We start from the raw sequence: 15,848 nt of genomic DNA, 5'->3' as shown, positions 1-15,848 counted from the left end.
CCTAGTCTGACGTTTCCCGCGAATTTTATTCAGGCTGGACTCTGAAGCGCTGTCAGAAGAGCCGGGATGCGGGGCAGAGAGGACGCGCTGGGAAGGAGGAGGCGGTGTTTGTCGGGGCCACTGGGGGGAGGGGGACGCTCTTGGCGGCTGGGTGCCGACTGAAAAAAGACATCCCAAAGGGCGTGGGTGATCGGTCTGTGTGCCTACCGACGGGATGTAGAGCTCGGTCTGCAGTACTGCGAGGCGGGTAGCTGAATAAGGATGGAAGGTGGTTAAGCTCTGGCGCCTTCGTGGGCAGGAATCATGGTGTTGGTGTCGGGCTCATTATGTTACATCGGCGGCTCAGAAATATTTAAAACGCCGCCTCGCTGTATTATTAAAATTGCGGATTTGCGTAATGGTTACCATTTTCGTTTAGGAGTGGTAGATATCCAGACTCATTGAAAGTCTAAAATAATTTCTGTCTCATGGTTTAATGTTAAGTTTACTGTATTTTTATAGGCTAAATGCTAGCTGCATGTCTGTCCAGCTAATTGCTCTTTATTGTGCTTCTAATATGCTTTTCACATTAAAATAATTGAACGGGAATTCGTCATCAGAGGCAGATTTGTTTAAGTTATGTGGAATGTTGTTTTTTTGTGAGGGGGGCTTTGTGCTTGGGGGGCTCTCACGCAGGGACCCTCGCCGGCTTTATGCGAGCCGGGCTGACACACGTGTCCGTGCACAGACAGCCGGACCACCGACGATCTCCCACAAACGTAACGTTTGCTATTAGAAACCGAAAAACAATACATATACATTAAAAAAAAAATCTGTGCGGATATTTTCTTTGTCCACTGCATCGCTGACCCGCGATTACTGGAAAGGTTGGATTGTCTGAGCAATGGCATTAGTCATAGCATCGATATTTACCCAGCTAATTAATCGATTCTGGTAATCCATGTTTAAAGATGGTTGTACCATCGGGTGTTTTCAGTATTCGGTCTGTATGTGTCTAAAATGCATAGGTTTGTATGGGCTTTCTGAATGTTTTTGTTTGATTGCATTGTACTGCACAGGGGGTTTCCGGATAGATGAGTGGGTGAATATTGGGGTTTGTGGGGTCAGACTGGAGGATCTGGTGGGCTTTCTTGTGGCACTTAAGAGGAGCGGGTCTGCTCGATGTGGAATGGAATTTAAAGATGGAGTCTCAAGGAGCGGGAAGTTAAGGGTCCGATTTCGGGGCGGACTGATGAGGACCACGGCGCCGGACCCGCCAATCGCACCACGTCCTGGCTGAGGTAGTAGTTTGTGCTGTTGGTTGGGTTGTGACATTGCCCGCTACGGAGATGACTGCGCAAGCTACTGCCTTGCTAGGGCTGGTGAACTGCTGCGGACGGGTGGACCCTGACCAAGCTGCCTTTTGTTCTTTCTACACGGGGAATTTTTCCTGGATTACATTTTGCCATCAACCTAATGATGCCTTTCTTTACACTTATGAATTGGGCTGCATTGTAGGAATATTTGTAATGCATTCAAACATTTGATCGACTACATATATAAATAATACTTATATACATATATAAATAACGTCAGAGTTATTGTCACCGTTAATGTGTACGCACGTCTTTGTTATCACAAATGTACGTAAACTTTATGTTGTCTTAACCCCTGAAATAAAGTGCAAACTGTTGTAGATTAATTTTTCTTCCCCTCGTGCTTGTATACCTTGACTTGGGTTGTTGTCCATAAGTTCAGTACTTATTCTATCAGAAGGTATTTGGCTTAATAAGGTTCCTTCACACAAGGGAGGAGAAATGTGAGGAAAGTCATTAATTTTGCAGATATTTGATTTCGCCCCTGGGCAATGTAGTGGTGCCTTCAATATGACAAGCATGTAGGTCATGGGGCTGTTGCTATTCAGAGAGATGCAAAGTAGTTTCCCCCCCTACATGCCACAATATATATATTTTTTAATGGCCCTGAGAGTTGCCTGGAAATTGCAAAATTTTCTGATTTGTTTGAATGTTGCCCATATTCCCCTAAGTAATTAAGGACCAGACGCATACACAGAGTGTGATGTTACGTTAAAGCTTTCCAAATCACTCAAGTTGGCAGTCTTGGAAAATGGTAATCACAGATCAGAAATGTGCGCAGTGTTTTTGAAATGGGAAAGCATAATGGAAATGAGTGTTGGGTGCTGTGTTAACACAGGTCAGATTATTAATACGCTCTGCTTTCAGCGTGGCCCACAGAGACCCGCAAGGCTGTGTTGGCGACACTTAAGATGGTTGCTGTGTACTTCTGGAAGCGAGTTTTGGATGGCAGAGCAGGTTTTACATCTGGATAAATTGTGAATTATAATTTAGGATGAACGGCTATCAAAGTGGTAAACTATGGGATCAGTGTGTGCTGTCAGAGATGAGTGCTTGGGTGGGGTTCACACGGTTTTATGTTACATGTAATGACAGAAGGGCTTTACAAGCTTGTAAACTTCCCAAAATGTTAAGTCAGCAGGGCTCTGAAGGAAATTTATTTTGCTGTATCTGCCCAAGTGAAAATGACTGTGTGCATGATTCACATTCTGTTTAGTTGCTTTTTTTTATTTGCTAGTGACTGGCCAGTATTTAAGGGTTCTTTGCTGTGACAAGAAAAATAGTGTGACAGAGTAGTTCATGGAAGGGACAGCTGTCTTGGATCAAGTATGAAAGCGGGGCCGTGCTTTTGGGTGCGTGGTGTCGCTTCTGGTGGAGCAAGGGTTGGGCTTTCCGGAGATGAGCCATGCATCATGAAGGAGATGACTTGCCATTTTATCATTTATTTGCACAGCTGGTGTTGATTCAATGATTGGATTCATTTACCGTAGGATAATCATCTAGGGCTTTTTGTGTCGCGACTTTAAAAAATTCTGGAAGGAAGTTTCTGTGGAAATGAGCTTAGTAAGGACAAAAATCTCTAGTAACAAGGGAAACAGACACACACTTATACATATAGCAGAAGTAGGTTTTTCTTAGTCGTGTGTTGAAATTAACGGTATTCAGTCTTTGCTAAGAGGAGGACAGATTATCCCATCGGGTTTGCATAAAGTGAAGAAAAAATGCCTTTATGTAATATGTGAATCTGACGTGTAATAACTAGTGAGGCTGGGAGCATAAAGCTGTATTTCCTGGAATTAATACTGCCAAACTGGTGTGATCATATTATTCCACTGAATTCTAGTGGCAGAGTGGGGGGGTCGTAAAAGGTCGACACTGAACATCCCAACCATAACAGATTGACCGATGGAGAGGCCTGCTGAGCGCCCATTTTGGATAAATTGTACTGGCCCAGATTTTTACTTCAGCTGTAAGTCAAACTTGCACACATCCGATTTGACCATGCATGTAGCTTTTTTTATTTAATAAAATAAAATTTAAGGCTGCCTAACTTAAGCAATTCCAGTGATTTGCATACCATCCACAAAAAGCGGTAGCGAGGGTTTGGGGGAAGGGCATCGATTCCAGCTAATTAGTTTTGATTTCCCTCAGCTGTGCAATGTGCTATGAGAATGGAGGCTGCCTGATTCTGGCACGCCAGGTAGCCCACATCATGCTGATCCAGGAGACAGCATGAGAGCTGGGGGATGGATCGCTCCACTGGCTGCTAGAGTGGAAAACTCATTTTTATTCTGACACACCAAAGCATCCTCTCACTCAGGTCAAATGAGTGACGATTATGATGTGACTGGTCACGTGTCAGACTGAAATTGCCACGTAGATGATTGTCTGCATCTGTTTTAACCTTTAACTATACAGTCCTTTTTGCCTCCATTAGCATAGAGAAGAACAGCCCATTTGAAGCAAGAAAGCTGAAATGGTTTTACTTGGTCTATACTTGATGACGCTTTAATTCAGCAGCTAAAGTAAATAATTTGGTGAGAATGATGTTCCACATTGTGACAACGAGTCATGAAAATTATTCCTTCAATTTTTAGCTTTAAATTTTATGAGTGTGCTAATGTTTCTGTTTATTATTATTATTTGCTAATTTTCCTTTGTTCCTATATTAACATCTCTGGGGAGTTCCTGAAGTCAGTGAAACTCCAGCTTTAATATTAATGCTTTACAAGCCATATGTTCTTTGAGTCCATAATTTCTGGTTGACTTTTAATTTTGTATAGTTTGAATAACCAGCTGAAGAGGTATAAATGAGCAGGGAGCTTTTTACACAGAACCAATCTGCTTGCTTACTATGCTGCGTTGAGCCTTTCAGTAGCATTCCATGAAAATGGAAGTGACATTTTGTACAGCAGTTGTCCCTTCCAGGTCTCTCTCTTTGATCACTCCTCCAGCAAGTACTTGGCGACCTTGATGAGCCTTCCGCCCCCACACACTCACACTCAGACACACACACACTCTTGGTGTGGCTGCAGTATGTGTGCCAGCTCCCTGTGATCTGGACCACAGGCGTGAACAGCGCAGAGCTTGGCCAGACCTGCCTGGCGTTGGGTTCCTGACCAGATTGCACCCCCAGTCGGGCTGCGGTGCTGCATTCTGAAGTTCCTTCTCATGTGCTGCAAATGTGAGTGATACACACTCTGCCCTTCTCCACCAAGCCCAAATGGAGAGAGCTAACCCGAGTTCCCTTCTGTGGTTAACAGAAGGGCTGGGTGTTTCTCGATACCAAAAACCCAAAGATCGCACTTGTGGTCTTCGAAGACCGGTCTTGCTAATTTGCCTCTCAAGAATGAGCTTGGGGTGCAATGAATTGTGGGATTGGTCTCATTTGGTGAGGATGCAACCAATGCTTCCTTGAAATTTAGGAGGGGGGGGGGGGCAAGAACGTCATCTGGGGATTCTTAGTGTCCTCTGTGTTTCTGTTCCTAGTATTATAATACGCATATTGAAAAACACCCCTTGTCTTTCTGCAAGTACGTTGAGAATTTCTGCATCTACAGTATGTCTTCAAATACAGGCTGTCGGTATTGGCGATCAGGTAGTCGATGCATGTTTAAATTCATGCAGTGATACTAGAAGATATTGATAGAAAACATATCAAAATCCAGTCATAAGAGTAACATTTATTAAAAAGGAAAAAGAACTCAAACGCCCCTCAACTCGACCAACTCTGACATCGAATGGGTCTGCCAAATTTTTTTCAACCAAAAACTTGTATGGGTCGAGATGTGTTCTATTTTACCAATTTGGACTTTGAACGGTTTGGTCGAAAAAAATCTAGTTACAACTCGACCAAAAACAAACCAGGCCTGCTAAAACTTGTTCAGATTGAAATGCATCTCTGAATTTTTTGTGCTTCATCCACAGTATATTTAGTGACACAGTAATCATGTCCCCTAAGAAAGTTTGCAGTGATAGCAGCAAACCAAAAAGAAAGCAGTGAGAGTAACTGCAGAACATAAACAGGAAATTATAGTGAAACTTAAAGGTGGTGCGTGTTTGTCTGCATCTCGCTTTGCAGTGTGGGATTGTGATTTATTTAATATTCATTGCTTTTGTATGTGTGCTTTTTCATGCATGTATTACTTTTATATTGATTGTTAATGCTTTTTATCATTAGGTAGGTAGATATGTTTAAATTGGCAATCATTTGGAGGTCTGGAATGGATTACATTCATTTGCATTATTTCTTATGGGGAAATTCGACTTGGACCTTGACCAAATCGCAACTCAACCAGCCTTCTGGAAGGAATCATGTTGGTGTTCCAAGGTACCACTGTCGTTTTTTATAATGGATCTCACGAAGATTAGAGCCGAGAGAGCTATTTGGGGCGTTGATGCTCACAGAGCTACAGGAAGATAGTTGCAGTAGCTGCCCCCCCCTTGAGCCTGCTGACCTTGCAGTCCCTGAGGTGTCAAAGTCAAACACTCTTCCATCCATACAGATGAAACAAAAAGCACTTTGGTGAGTGTAGAGGCAAACCATCTTAGAATGGAAGATTAAATATGATCCAAAGGTCACCTTGACTTTGTAAGGCCTCTCTTCTGGAAGGCAAATGAGATGGATCGCTATTGGAAGTCTACTGTACAAATCAGCTTAAAGCTGCCTGATCTTCAGCAAGACATTTTCCAGTGACTGAAGGTGCAGCTTCTGGATGCTTTGGCGAGTTCTGTTCTTATGCAAGCTGAAGGAAAAATGTATTACAGTCAACACAGCGTTAATCTAATTAGCAAACAGGACGTTTATTCATGTTCGTTCTCCACCATAAATATCATCCTTAAGTGTTTGGTGCACTGCAAACATGGGAATGGTTTGTGTGCTCTAATGAGACTTTAAAACAATTTAACTTTCATAAGCTGGCTAGCTTTTATTTTTTTTTTTGCAGTTGCCAGCTGTCACTTTAAAGTGGCAACATCTAGTTCCACAATATAGACACTTAACTGATGACAGCACTTAGTTCAAAACTACATTAAATGGATACATGGAAATGGATTACCTGTGTGTTATGTGTGCATGAATTGCCCACTGGATATATATGAAACATAGCTTCATATATCTGGGTCTTTTGCTGTGACATTTGGGGAGATGGTGTTTAGCTTTGGCATTTTTTTCTGTGTCTGACTCGCTCAACCTTGAAAACAAACATTTCTCTGCTGTCTGTGCAGAGGTGTCGCATTTTCAGCGGCGGAAACGGCACCCGCCACGTGAACGAGGTGTGACAAAAGAGAATAAAACGGACGTCACTCATCAGCCACACTGGTTAACCTTCCAGGGCCTTAACTTTTGCCCTTTCAAGAAACTAGTCATTATAATTTCAATCTGGTTCCCCTTGTATTGGTCATTGATGGTCCACAAGTTCTAAAGTTTTTTCTGAGGAAACTGAACTCACAAATCATCACCTTAACAACACATATGAAGCATGTCACCTATCATAAACTCACAATGACAGATTTTCAAGGAAATGCATTTATATTTTTTAAAAGGAAAATAAGATGACACTGAAAATGCTGGATTCTTTTTTTCATTGCACTTAAATATTTTTTTCGAAAACACTAAAAATACCCTCTGACTTCATACGCTTCCTTTTGGTTACAAAATTTACATCACACATTAACACAGGAGATCTTGACTTTGATGCCAGTCAAAAAATTTCATTTTCGGTATTCAAACATCTTTACAGCTCTTTACAGATCTTTAATCAATACATATAGTACACTTAAAGACAAAACAAATCAGCTTTGAAAGGTAGAGTAAGGAGAATTCTCTTTTGAAGGTAAAAATGGCAAAAAGGAAAGTTAGGATGAGTTTGTGCTGCAGGAGATTGTGGAGATGCTGCTATTTTCTTGATTAATGCCCTCGTGTAGCGTACTAAATCACTCACAGAGCATGACGATCACCCCCATCAGAGTGGAAAATGAGCTTTACAAATCTGCAGTCGAGATGGTAGAGGCATGACAGTCATAGGGACTCATCTGGAATTTAAAAGGACTCTCATGTTGCCGGGTGGAGCTGAGGCTTGGGGTGGGGTGGCATTGATGGGTGGCGCATGGTAATCCCCGGGCACCCTGGCACTCAAAGCCTCACTTCCATCACTAACTGAGAGCTTCCTTAAAGCAGTGGGCCAAACTATTATCACAGTGTAAGGATACTGCACCTTAAACATTACAGGAATTATTCATGGCACAGCAATTATGGTGGGGTTACTGGGAGCAGACACAGACACAGCAGCTGCAAAAAAAACGACAAAAAAAGATGAGCTGGCCAGAGGTTCCTAAACCGACCAGGAAGAAAACCGAAGACATCCGAGTTGTGTGTATCAAGAAAAGGGCATATTTCAAATGATCTTTTTAGCTGAATGTGGAGAACTGTGGGAGGGGAATGGAGGCATCAAAATAGGGTCCAAACGGCTTGCGGTCCCCAGCTTTAACAGAGAACTCCTTGGAGAAGTTTCTGCTGGGCCTTTGCAATCAAAGAATTACAGTATCATGGACGGTATTACTTTCAGCAGTTGAAGACGTATAATACACACTCAACACAAAACCAACATTAAAACAATACAGTGTTATTCAAATGCTCATGCATTAATTGTGTTTCTGGATTTTACTATCTGTAAATAAGTGAAAACACCTGATTTTCAGACTGAACTATAGGTTTGTCCTAAAATGTTAGTGCATTGCAATAAAGGAGTTTTCATGGCCTTGTTGGCACACTGTAAATTACAGAAGAGCCCTTCTCTAAGGTCCTGACCTACCAATACATCTTAATGATTGCTACCTCCAGCTTACAAGCCATAAAAGCTTTATTTAAATAGTCCCCCCTCCACATTGCTCAAAATAATGTTTTGCTTAACGGCAGTGACCGAATATCCGATGTTATGCTCATGGCTTGCAGAGTTTTATTTTATATAAAATCTCTATTTTAAAACTATTTCCATACAATCCTGAGTTTTTTTTTCTTTCATAACTTAACCGTCAACTTTTTAAACTTTTTTTTAAAGATGAGGTACAATTCAAACATGTTGATCCTTGATTTAATACTTTGGGTTTTTTCAGGTCTGAATTGCAACAGGCGTTCAGCTGGCTGTAGCCTAATAAAAATGGCGATGTGCATAGGATATAGTCTGAGCTGTTCAGTCTGACTAGAAGCAGACAGCAGTAGGGCCAACTAGTACAATTTATTCAATTGGCTCAGTCACCAGCTTAGCGTGGAGCACCGTACTGTGCAGTTAACGGCTGTAGGAAACGTCCCAAAATGTACCAAACCGGACGGATTTCACCTAAGCTGTACCATCTTCCTTAGTGATGGGAACGACCATGCGACAAAGTTAGCACATATTTCTTAAGACCTATCAAACAAGGTAATTTAGTGGTCCTTAGGTTCTAGCTACATAAGCAGGATAGGTAACGTGCCTTGACGTGTTCCATTTTCAGTACTGACCTGTGATCTATGAACATTCCAGAAGATATCAAAACTTCCATGTGTCTGAGGTGCCTGCAGGCTGACTTAAAGGCAACTTACATCTAGAACCAATTTTTACAGCTGGATTGATAAAGTTTCGATCGTAGGCTTTGGCCCAGCAACCTATAATTTCATTCTTTGGGCTGAGGGGGAAAAAAGAATGAATAAAAGATGTGAGGTAGATGCAAGGGAGTTTAGAGAATTCAATAATTCAGAATTTACCTTTGGCGCCTCTTGTGATTGTTCATTATTTAAAAACTCTGTTCACAAATATTGGAAGAGGATTCTGATTAAATTATTTGATCATCTGCCCAGAACTCTTCTAGGGACCAGCCATTTTTTCCACCATTACCTCTAAAACATGCCACTTTATTTCATTAACTTCTGTAAGTCCGAAGAACCTCCCACAGGAAACCGGAAGACGATACTTGTGGAAAAACCACATCAGGACAGATGGAGTTTTTTTTTGGATACCTAATATCAAATGCATTTCCAACTGTGAACTCTCAACTTGAATGTATCAACTACTGTATGTTTAACTCCAAAACAACCATTTAAGACAAAGTACCAGTCAAAAGTTTGGACTCGCCTATCCATAGAAAGATTAATTTGTATTATTCTCTACATTTTAGAACAAAGGCATCAGAACTACCAAATAACGTAAAGTCAGTCCTGCTACAATACGACAAATGCAACTAATACTTGTGCAATGCATGGATGTACAAACAGATTATTTTAGATTTGAAAACCGGTTTCACAGGACTCAGAAGGTTGCCAGTTCAAATCTCTAGGTCAGCAGACTGATCCCACCATTTAGCCCTTGAGCAAGGCCCCTTAACCCCAACTGTTCCAGGGACTGGCTGCTTCTACTTTCTCCTCCATGCCAGTTCCGTGAAGTTGCCTCCTGGGATGCTTTTCCTACTGTCTCATTGGCAACTTTTCCTTCATTCTCAGGTCAAACTCCTCTAAAACCATTTGTACTGTGTTTAGGTCAGGTGGCCAGGTCACGTGATGCAACACTGTATCACACTCCTTTGTAGGTGGCTTACCGGCTGCAAAATTTTGACTGGTACTGTATTTCCACACCACAATAACAAGACTGCGTTGGAGAAAACCTTATGTTTTCTGAATGTTGTATCAAGAAGATGGCCAGACTGGTCATTTCCAGTCCAATATGTATTGCATACTATTGTGGGAAAAAGATTTAAAAAAAAAAAAAAAAACGCACAAACTAGAAGCAGGTGGTGCAGAAATGCCCATTCCCTTTCTTAATGTGTCCTCTCTCACGTTATGTGAATCTGTGACTCCCCAGAATTTGATGAAACTTGACAGAGCTGACCTTTCAGGACTGAAGAGCAAAGTTGGCAGGGTTCTCTGAACACCTTCAGAAAAGCCCTGGAATAACAAAGCCAAATTCTGCGTGTAGACGACTGGAGCCATAGAGACGTTTACGCTTGACTGCTGTCAGAAACGATGCACGAGTCGTCGTCTTTTCCTATCCAGGATCATTTCATGCATCATTTATACTGTATGTCAGACACCCTCGTTCACCAAGCCACACGAGGCAAAGCTTCGTGCCAAGCGTTTCCAAAGTGACATATCAACACATTTCAATTTTACAAAATAAGCAATAAACTGGTGAGTATCAAAATATAAAAACTGAACTACATGCCATTTCAGCTTGTTCAGCTTTCCAGGATTCCCAAACCCCATCTCGTCCCCTTCATCATTGTCTTAGTGCATCATAAAGTTACTAACCTTAAGAGATACCTCCCTTTCAACATGAGAACAGCTGCAAGAATTCTTCACTAGCTCTGAAGCGAGCTAATGATTAAAATTAGCTTTGATTAGCAGTGCCTCTAGAAATTATCCATGGTTTCTTTGTAGCATTGGGGAAAGGAAATCCCACAGCATTGGCCACTGCTGGTCTACTTGTGCGTACGATGGTCACACAATGAAGACGTCTGGAAATCCTGAGATCTTCCATTTGCAAATGAAGTACATTGATACACACATTCCGACAACCTGTATGAGTCTTCAAGCACGTGACCCTATGGATGACGGTGGAAGGTTTGGGTTTTCAGAGTCAACATGATTATCACTTACAGTAGAGCACTGAGAGGTGTACAAGGGGAGTTTCAGGTTGAGGGAAGGGGTGGCGTGGGAATGCTTATGCCTGGAGGGAGTTCACACATCTACTGATGCTGGTTCCCATAAAAGAGGGGGATAATGTATACGGAGATGTCGTCTCCAGACCCAAGTCTGTCATTTGAGATACGCCAGCCCCTGTCCTTCAGCACTCCGCGGGCCTTCATCACTAGGTCCTGGGCAGCCATTGTGTACCTGGAAGGGTGCAAGTGTATGTCAAGAGGTTAACATTTGATAGAGAAAACAAAACTAGTCCTAAGTTATCTGAAGACAAGAAATGCACACGGAACATCTGTCTTCTAATGATTGATCCTGGTCAGGGTATTGAAGCCCCCTACAGAGTATGTGGTTGGGGTAAACTCTGGATGGGATGCCAGTCCATCACGAGGTCTCAAAAGCCTGAAGCTACAGACAACCTTGGACTAGGTGATGGAGTGCCTTGTGAAGAATGCTGCTGAAACTGGTGAGCACTGAATTTCAACCCCAGCTTTGGGCTTCAGACGCTTTAAATGATCCCTTTGCTGAGCTGCGGTAAAACCTGTGGTTTAAGCTCATAAAATGACTAGATGTGACATATAGTTGGAAAACACTGCTAGTGAAATCCATCACAGAGCTTCAGCAGATAAAACAAAACCCAGCTCTCAAGTTACTGAAGTGAATGCTCGTTCAGCTCTGTGCCAGGCCACTCCTGGTAGCTGTAGGGCACACGGGCTTCAAGCAGAATACGTGCCTGTGTTGGTCATCCGGGTCACAGTTGGCCAGGAAGCTGGTAACTGCTTCTGCTACTTCCTCATTGGAGAGCACATCCCACAGGCCATCTGTGCCCAGTACCAGGACATCGTCTGCTCCATGCTCATATTGTGTCAGTGGATACACTTTCACCTGGGGGAGATGGGATACACACTTAACTTCTTTACTCATTTTTTTCTTTGCTAAAACGTTTATATTTCATAATTTCAGTGTTATCGCTTATACTGCTCTATGTTTGGTAAAGTTTAGAACCAGCTGAAGACGATGGTGGACGCTTGTATTGTTTTGATCGGTTTCAGCTATTTATCCTCTGGACAAACGGATGGAGAGATGGAGAGGGTGACCCCTTAGGCCAGCAGTCCTGCTCATTCACAGCGTGGGGCAAGAAGTCAGCATTATATCTGGGCCTCGCATCCAATCTGTGGTTCTGCTGCGTGGGTCTTAAGTGCTCTGGGTTGGCCAGTGGCACTGGTTCCATGAATAGTTGTGGCGAATGGAAACTTCAATTTATACAGCCATCTGTGAAATGAATGGTATCCTCTTTCAAACTGCTGACTGCACTGGATTTTCACTCAATCGGCAGCTACGCTGGTGAACCACTGTACGCAATGGGTTCCTTGCCATTACTGCAGAAGTCAGGAGGGAGGCTGTGATATGACTTTTGTTCACATTTCTTATAAGAACAGAACCAGGCCCGTCTTCTTCCTCCCACCCTCTGCGTTATGCAGCCCTCATACAAATTTCCCCAGACCCCCTCTTGCTGCCAGTACTGCCTCGGCTTGACGTGCGGCTTCAGAGAAATCGGAGATTATACCCTCTTTCTGACCTCCTCTCTGCTATGCTGGCAGCGCTGGTTTGCGTGTGAGTAATGACTCCGGCTAGCGCCACAGCGCTCTCTAGTTTCTCTTCTGGAGGCCAACATTTTATGCACGTCGCCTTCCCACAAATAACGGCATCATTTAACGCCGATAGCTGGAGCGCAGTGGAGCTCAAAGGCCACGAAAATGACCCAAATCTCCGTAAGCTTATTGAGTGGGGGACCCGTATATATATATCTATATATTTTCTAATAGGTGGAAATATGGATTTACATCCAGAATCAGATAGGATTACTACCAAGAACACCTGTGCTGAAAAATCATGTAGAAAAGTATTTTCCAAAGCCAGCTGGCCCTCTCTTCAACCCTAACCGCAGTCTGCACACAGGGTGAACATCAAGAAGAAGATGACTCTCCCTGGTTCCTCTTGACACAGATATATTCACTTTGGAGCGCGGTTGCCTTATACGTGCTTCACACACACGCGGCTACTTACATAATCTCTCGACGCCAGACGGCCTTGTAAGAGGCAGAAAAGTATTCGAAAGGGAGAAGAAAAGCCAGTGCTCGGCCGTGACTGAACTAAAACTGCAATGAATTAAAGATCAAGAATGATCTTCAGTAGGCAGGAGAGTGAATAGTTGGAGATCAGTGCAACCCTGCATTTTTTCGATTCTCTGGTGTGAGAAGCTATAATATCATAGTCAGCTCAGCATCCAAAGTGCAGGCAATGCAGCAGGTTCTCTTGTGTATCGTGAAGAAAGGTCATTCCTTGCCTCCATCCTGTCCCAACTCCTGCAGTGTCTCTTCTGTGATTCCTCTACATTTAATGTTATTTTTTCCCCACAGGAGATTGTGTGAAGCTTTTACAGTCACTACATGCATAATCTGTCTGGGGTATTGCAGCCCTAAGTTGGGGTTACACCGCGTGTTCTGCTTAAAGTCAAAACAGGTAGCAAGTAACTCCAAACATTCAATAAACATTGGCGGAAGTCAACTCAGTCATGTAACATGATATTACTTCCAAGTCATGTGCTCAGACTGTAAAGTTTACCCATTATTCAGGCATATGGACTCGGAAATAGGTTTGGTGCAGTGGCAGAGTTCCTGTTCCACACCGAAAATTTCAAGTCAGTGATTACAGTTCTCGGTTCTGGTCTCTAACAGGTCTGATTTCCCCAAGGGTTGGAAGGCTACAAAACCTGCATGCTGTGGACATTTCCCCGAATTTTAGAGGTTCTGCCAGAGACTCTGGCATCACAGACGGGATTGTGAGGCATCGTGAATTGTGTTCTTATGGAGTCTAGCTGTAAACGGTAGTTGCTTGATATTTCTAAGGACCCAATACAGCAATTCAGTGGTGATCCATCCATATCTGCCCGTTGGACTAAAATGCAGAAGTCAGTTCAGAAGCTCGACTACATTATTTGTGTGTCGTAAATCTAAATTAAAGTCGTAGATGAGTCACCAATCTGCTATTCTGATATTTCATTTTTGTTGAATGAAAACAGAAAATATGTGAATATATTTTGTAAATTATTATTTTAAGGCTGAACTGTGTTGTTTTTATTTTTTAAATTTGCGTCGCAACTTCGCTCCTTCCATAATCTTTGTAAAAGAAAGGATTGGGCAATACACAGAGCTTAGCCAAACATACATTCAATGAGCCCCGTTTAGATAGACTGGGAGAGTCTCTGACCAATTAGACTGAATTTGATTGGATTGTACAGGTAATATGTGCAACTCAATTTAACCAATTGATAACACTGAATTTAACCAGTTGGATAAATGGAACTCACTGAAAAATTAATAGAAATAGAACAAGTAACATGCATCATTTAGTGAATTATACAAGTGATTCTAATACAAAAGTTAACATTTTACATTAAATCTAATTTTCAGCAAATACACTCCATACTACTATCAATTATTTTCCGACATGTATTTGGGGCAACATAAGTTAAATGACGTTTATGAAGGTCTTAAACTTGCAAAAAATCTCATCGTGAAAAATGCTAAAAGTAGAATAAGCACCAAGCTAGTATATTAAACTTGTGTAAGTTTATGAACTTAAAGCAGTTACTGTTTCTAGGTTGATAACAAGAATAGATTTAATTAATTGTGGCAAATAAGGATTCGGATACTATAGTCAGACTGAATTTTTACTTCTGCTTCATGTTTATAGCATAAATGCACTTACAACAATGATGATACCCATCATGTAAAAGAAAAGTTAAAAAATCTGCATCAAGTGTGACTTAAAGGTAGTCATTTTAAATTAAGCTTTTACATTTTCAAAAAAATGTAACCTTTTGATGAATAAAGAATAAAGTTTAATATCAAGATGTTTTGCATTAGCTCATTGTTTTAATATTCAGTCAAAAAACTGGCTTCTACATTGACCAGAATGACCAAATATGGGCAGAATTATTAGGCCAAAAAAAATGTAATTTTAGTTAAATTTCTGGAATTTTCCTAAGAGTTTTTCTCCGGCCCCTCTATAAGTGTCTGCACGCCTGTGCGGTGGACGACATAAAAGTGTCAAGGAAATTCAAATTTTAACTTGTGATTGGTTAGAAGCATTTTCTAGCATTGATGATGCCTTGAAGATCTATCAAACTATTCCAAGAAGAAACCTAAATGTACAACGCAAACATTTCTAGAATTAACGTAACACCTTCGATCCACTTATGAAGTTCTGATCCATAGTGACTTTCTGTTTTATAAGTTAGTGTTAAGGGTCTGCTAGGAAGCATTGTACCTCAGGGCAGCAGGAGAGGAAGGGCTTGATGTAGATGTTAGAATCGTGAACCTTCAGCTCATGGTCTCCAAGGCCTCTGGTAACACCGATGGTGGCCATCACACGGGCCTATGGAGAAAAGTCGCCAAAAAAAAAAATGTGAACATCTCAAAATACATTTATTATGTCCTGTCTGAACCATCTCATCACCACTCGGCAGTTTTTTCAAATAATTTGATGTGCACATGGCTGCCCACACAGCAGAAGTGGAATATGTTCCAAAAAAGCATTGCTAAGGCACATGAAGACAATGCAACAGTAAATAACAGCAACGTATTATATGGTAGAACAGAGCTGTTGATGCTCAACTCTAATTTTCTACTCTAATACTCTGATTTCTTGTTGCACCCACTCGCACACCCCCTCCCCCCACCTCCGACTTTCCATCTCCTAAGCAACATACCCCCATTTATATACTCTGTAAAAATTGTTTAGATTCGTTAGGCCAACCATAAAGC

At 41.8% G+C, this 15,848-nt stretch overlaps 1 protein-coding gene across 1 annotated transcript in view; it reads right to left on the bottom strand.

Moving 5' to 3' along the window:
• Positions 1–6,866: 6,866 nt before the first annotated feature.
• Positions 6,867–15,848, bottom strand: part of ppm1h (protein phosphatase, Mg2+/Mn2+ dependent, 1H) — a 33,700-nt gene continuing 24,718 nt past the window's right edge. The window contains exons 8-10 of the mRNA XM_023791463.2: positions 15,352–15,459; positions 11,753–11,904; positions 6,867–11,217 (exon numbers count right to left, since the gene is read on the bottom strand). Coding sequence (XP_023647231.2) covers positions 11,070–11,217; positions 11,753–11,904; positions 15,352–15,459 — 408 coding nt within the window. The 3' untranslated portion in view covers positions 6,867–11,069. The remainder of the gene's footprint in view (positions 11,218–11,752; positions 11,905–15,351; positions 15,460–15,848) is intronic.

The sequence above is a fragment of the Paramormyrops kingsleyae genome, chromosome 1, assembly GCF_048594095.1.
Source record: "Paramormyrops kingsleyae isolate MSU_618 chromosome 1, PKINGS_0.4, whole genome shotgun sequence".
NCBI classification, from domain to species: Eukaryota; Metazoa; Chordata; class Actinopteri; order Osteoglossiformes; family Mormyridae; genus Paramormyrops; species Paramormyrops kingsleyae.
The sequence above is the reverse complement of the archived record's forward strand: the minus strand, read 5'-3'. Positions and strand labels throughout refer to the sequence as shown.